Source organism: Vicia villosa, linkage group LG5 (assembly GCF_029867415.1).
Source record: "Vicia villosa cultivar HV-30 ecotype Madison, WI linkage group LG5, Vvil1.0, whole genome shotgun sequence".
NCBI lineage: Eukaryota > Viridiplantae > Streptophyta > Magnoliopsida > Fabales > Fabaceae > Vicia > Vicia villosa.
The window spans coordinates 160685031-160691089 of NC_081184.1; the positions used below are offsets into that span (position 1 = coordinate 160685031).

A 6059-nucleotide genomic window follows, 5' to 3' on the forward strand; every position below is an offset into this window, starting at 1 on the left:
TACTATATCTATCCCAAACACACTTGTGTCCTCACCATTTGGTTGGTTTTTCATATTTGGATATCAGAGAAAATGAAATATGCATGAAAAAGTTAAAATTATTTTATACTGTCAACAAGTCATCAGCATATATTCTACCATATCAGACTGTAAATTTTAATTACTGAACTGACGTGACATGGCTGAATAATTTGTTCTTATTTATTGACAATACTATTAAACTATTTTCCTTTTAACTTTCTGAACTACATCATCTATATTTTATTTATATAAGCACCTAGTTCTAGAATTGTGATTTTGAAATTTTAAAAAATGTAAATTTATAATTAAATTTCTTATGTTATTGAAAATGTTGTTCCCTATTTTAAAATGTTAAATGTTATTATCAATAATAGTTTTAAAATTAGTTGAATAAGACTAAAATAAAAAAATAATCATGAAAGACCTAGTAGCATGTTGGTTACATGTTAGATAGCAAATCTGAACAAAAATAATTTTTAGTATATTAGATTCAACTTTAATTTTGGTATCGTGATATTGACTTTTAGAATTTAGAAGATACACATTTATGGTTAAATCTCAAAAGACAATATAATAGTAATTGAAACTTTCTTCCCCATATTAAAATGTTGAAGTTTAAAATTAATTGAGAAATACTAAAATAAAATTAAGAAAACAAAACTATGAAACATTACATTTGACACTAAATTAATAAATTTCTCATTCAAACAAATTTAATATTTTTTGTATTGAAAACTAATTAAAATATTTATTTTTATATTTTTTTTAACAAGTATTTTGTATCTAACAAGACTCGAACATGAGACATTGAGAGGAGCACAAGGATCAGAACCCAAGCGTTTCACTGCTAGACCACACACGCACACATAAATTTATTTATCATGTTTTTTAATATTAATATTAACGTGGCCCTCCCTACCAAGTTTAGGATCAATCACCACTTAACCAACTAACGATTGGTTAATGTAATATTGATTTTGAGGAATCAATTTTGAATATTTAAAATATAGAATTTATGGTTAAATCTCAAAGTCAATAATAAGACTAAAATTAAATGAAATTTTAAATTGGTTGTGTAAAAAAAAAAAAAACTATGAAAAATTCGATAGCGGGTTTGTGTTATGGAAGCATTTTTAGTTGTAAGTGGAGATAATGTATTATGGAAGCATTTTTAGTTGTAAGTGGATATAATGTGTACAAAATATATTTAGTATATTTGATTCATTTTAACATTTCTATATCTATTTTTAAAATTTTAAATTATTAATAAAATAAAATTTTAAAATATTCCTAATAACTTAAATAATTTGCCAAACAAATTGATGGAAGTTATATTCTCAACTATAACATTTCTAGAAATAATATTTCTTGTAACGTAAAATTAATCCTGTTATAAAAAAATACAGTTTGAATATAATTTTAGAGTTAATAAAAAAAGATGAATATACTTATTTTAAAAAATTGGTGATATTAACCAAACATTCATATCCTAAAACTATAATAATAGACACTTTCATTTCATCATTGAATTGAAGAGGATCATTACTCAAACTATACCCCTTGCCTTCTTTTAACACCACTTTCTCCTTGGTCATTTTCACTTTGCATAACCATTAAAGTGGTGGGTATCCTTGCCAAAAAAAGTAAAAAGACACATTTGATTAGATATAAGTAACCTTTAATATAAAAACCGTCTAATTTTAAAATTTTGCACAATAGTTAAAGAAATTGAACTTGTTTTTTCTCAAGTATTTTATTTTCCTTTAGGAGAATAAGATTAGATATAAGTAACCTTTAGTATAAAAACCGTCTAATTTTAAAATTTTGCACAATAGTTAAAGAAAGACAAAAGCCACATGTCCTATATTATAAAACCAAGCTATCTACCACCTTAGCTAGAGAATAATCTAGATTAAATTAAATAAAACTCCAAGATAATCAAATGGTAACAACCTGTGATTCCTAAAAACAGGCTTGTATCTAAATCATACTAAAAAATCTATGAGTTGGAATGAGTTCCTTTTCTTCTAAGCAAGACAGATTTGGTATTTCTACCTAACATAACCTTATCCACACACACAAACAAAATATATGAAATGAGTAACTTAGAGAACACATTCTAAGTATACCAAAACAACAAGAATAAGCACTTAATCTAAACTCATTAACTATCATCAGAAAAAGAAACACATGTAATGCTGTCATTGTGACTCTTATTTTCCAATGCCCTGACACAAAAGAAAACAGACACACTTCTACTAGGGCAGCAAAATAAGTTGCATTAGCATACTATGAGATCAATCACATACTATGAGATCAATCATGTTGCAAATTATGAATTGTCTGCAAAAATATTCAAAATTTACAATGTAAAAAAAAAAAAGCACTTTGGTTACCTACCCCTATGAACATTTTGAGGAGGATTCACCAAATTTATAAAGAATCATAATCGCCTACTACTGTTACCAAGGTTTAAGGTCACCGACAGGGCCAGCAGTCCAATTCAACCTCTTCTCCCCTGGTTTCAAGAATACACTTCTGTCATGCGGCAATTTTCGTGCAAGTCCATTTAAAACTTGATGGAAAGCATCTCCAGATTGCGCAGGTTGAGGGAATAACATTGCCTGTTTCATTGAAGGATTAGCAAGCAATCTTTGTTTCCTTAATATAACTTCTGGTGGGATCGATGTGAGTATGGTATCCAACTTAGGAACATCCTGTTCATCAACAAACACCCCGATCTCTTCCCACGGTATTGCATCGGCAAATGGAAGAACAATGTCATCTGCAATAATAACGGGAATGCAACCAAATACCACAGCTTCAACCAATCTTGGGCTCCACGGAGCCCATCCAAGTGGGCATAGACAAAACACAGCTCTTTGCATGTCCTCGTAATATGTTGTCGGATGCTCGGTTGAAATGTCAAATAATGGATTGTCCTTAAAGTTCTCCCAGACTGCTGCTCTTGCACCTCTGTAAAATTTAAAAATTACAGCCAATCAGGATTATATGTTTTGTCATCAAAACATCAACGAGTGCACCAAAACACATGCACGGATGCTTGCTATTCAATCAGAATTTTAGAATGAACTAATTATGACCCTAAATATTGAATACAGAAATCTCAATGTACATCATCAATTTTAATAACGCCACTAAATACAACGATTATATATTTATATAAATCAAAATTGTCAGGTAAGTGGAGTTCATTCATATGGTAAAAAAATGTGTGCACATTGATGCGTTGGGGCGTGAGTTTGAACCCGTATAATACCTACCTTGCATAGTAACCACCTTCAGGGTCATTTCCAACATCATAAAACAGTCCTCGGAAGTACACAAAAATTGACCTGGGAGTCTTATCAGGAATCAAGTGGGTATGCATTTTCTGTGGTGGAGCATAAGGAGGAATGGTAATTGAGCCATCTTTCAAGCACACATGATTCCTCTGTCCAAATGTTTGAACCAAGGTGGCACGCTGCAGCAGTGGAAGAATCCCTCTTTCAATTGCCTTCTCTTCCTGGAACAAAATAATAATCAAAAAGTGCATGTTACATGATCTATGTGCAGTATTGGAATGCTCAAAGTAGCACAAAGAGTGATATGAACAATAAATTTTAAATATTGTATTCTAAACTCATACTTGGTAATGAAAACAAGCCGCAAAATCATGGGGAACCACAAAGAAATGATCAGCTCCCTCGGTTCGGTTCCAATAAGGCCAGTTTGAAGAAATAAGTTGTATTGCACTTCTCATCATTCGTGGTGACTTAAAGGGTAAAGGGAGGCCATTTGGTGTCAAGTCACAAGTGGTGTATACAGGCGTATAAAACCAATCAGCTTCTTCAGGATTTAGGGTTCGGACAGGGCTAGATAAGATAAACCGATGCATATAGATCTCAGCAGCAAACATATGGGCGAGGCATCTTGGGTCCTTTTGAAGAATTTTCTTATTATATTTACTTGGAAGTTCGTAAACAAAAACCTTCAACCTTCCGACCGGATCATCTTCCAGTACATCACCAGCGCTACCTACAATTTGTTCAACTACCACATGCTCAGCGTATCTAATAAAATGAAATATCAGTTTAAAATAACTACACTCATACATAGAAGTTAAAGAAACGCATTAGAACCTATTGCATTTCCAGAAACAGAATTGCTTAATGCAAGTACTTTAAAAAACAACACAAGATAACTATAAACACTTTAATACTCCAAGCAACTAAGGATGGCCCATTGATGTATAAATATCCTCAAGTTATATATGTTCTTTTCTCTTACCCCATCCCTATTCCAGCTACTTCCCTCCCTAGTTACTTGGAATCCAAACAGATGTTAAATTCATACGCTCTAAGCAATTCCACTGCTTCCCTAATTCCGAGATAAATTTATAGTTCCTGTTAGTAAACCAAGATAAAATCTCCGAGATGAGACGGAATCAAGGAGGCAGTGGAATTGCTCATACTTTAATTCCCCGATAAGATTGGAACTTAGGAACCGGCAAAAATGCACCAGGGTAGCAAGAATTCTTTAAAGATTACAAATCTACACCAACCTATTGAAATTACAGAGCCTATAGACATAAGGATACCAATAATACATCCTTCTAAGAAAGTGTGTGCACTGTGAGGGGGAGTCGGAACAATAGATTTCACATGCTCATTGGAAATCAAGCACAACCTATATATAACCGCAAGACTAAATTTTTCTTGCACTATCTTTAAAGGTTCACTACCTATGCAACATTTTCCAAGCTCTTAAACTAGTTGCCGAAATCGAGCCCGGGGATTGCATGAGTTAGGCATTGCAGTGGCTTGAGCCCCTGCCAATATTTTTATCGTAACTCTTAACATGATTGAACATTATCTAAGGAAATAAGTTAGGCACTTCAAAATTCAGATCTTAATGTTCAATGCAGATTCACAGAAGAACCAATGCTTTATCATTGAAATCACAACATTTCAAGCTAAATAAAATCAACAACCAATGCATCAAATTATATCATAATCAACCTAAATCAAAACCAGATCTTACTCAAACACATTCATAAAAACCACAACTCCATAATCAAAATATTCAAAACCTCAACAATAAATAACCAAATCAACAAAAAAACCTACCTGCAATTCTTTCAGTAGGCTGATTCCTACGAAGCTCAACAGCATCAACTGAAAAGAGAAAAGCAGCACAAAGAAGACCCAAAAACCCCAATTTCCAAATACCCATTTTTCCGTTCCCAAAAAACAGAACAAAAGCGATAAACTTTGCTACTACAAAAACAAGTAAAGTGCGTAATATAAAGAATTCAAATTGAACGAAGAGAAGAAGGTTACGATGTCATAAGGGAAAGTAGTTGATTAGAAAGGGAAATGGATTTTGCAGTGAAGCAACAGAGACAGATTAGAAGAGAGAGAGGGTTGGCATAGAAGAAACAGAGTTGAAAATTGAAGAGTGAAGAAGAAGATGAATGTGAAAATGAGAAGAAAAAAAATGGTTTGTGTCAAATTTGATGTTAAGTCAATTTCAAACAACCATTTATTCACCAACTATTGCTTTTTGGGTTAAACTTCTACTCTTTTTTTTTTTAATTTAATTTTTTATTTTTTAATTGAGTTTTTTATTTTACAATTTTAATTAATAGGTTGATGCTACAATAATGTAGTCTTTTTTAATGTACATTAGTCAACTTTATCCATTTTTAAAATAAAATGGTTTAGTGCATGTATATTTTTGAAATTTTATAACATTTTTTTAAAGTTGGTTATTTTATAGAATTGAAAATGAAATGTTAAAATATATATCATGATTCTTATTATTATAAGAAATAAAATAATTTTAGATTTATTAAATAATTAATATATTTAGTTTATATATAATTAATATATATTAATTATTTAATAATTTTTTTTTTTATATTTCGTATAAATTAATGAAAAAAATTAGGAGATGATGGAATAGTTCAACTAGTATTTAATAGTTAAGTTATAAATTGACAACTTTTAAAAAAATTATAAAAATTTTAGTTAAAT

At 30.8% G+C, this 6059-nt stretch overlaps 1 protein-coding gene across 1 annotated transcript; it reads right to left on the reverse strand.

The window, feature by feature from the left end:
* Window positions 1–1956: 1956 nt before the first annotated feature.
* Window positions 1957–5538, reverse strand: LOC131603567 (probable beta-1,4-xylosyltransferase IRX10L). The gene is made up of 4 exons (XM_058875925.1): window positions 5147–5538; window positions 3671–4055; window positions 3306–3547; window positions 1957–2997 (listed from the first exon to the last, which is right to left on the reverse strand). The coding sequence occupies exons 1-4, from the start codon at window positions 5254–5256 to the stop codon at window positions 2484–2486; spliced, it is 1251 nt and encodes a 416-aa protein (XP_058731908.1). The 5' UTR covers window positions 5257–5538; the 3' UTR covers window positions 1957–2483.
* Window positions 5539–6059: the final 521 nt, after the last annotated feature.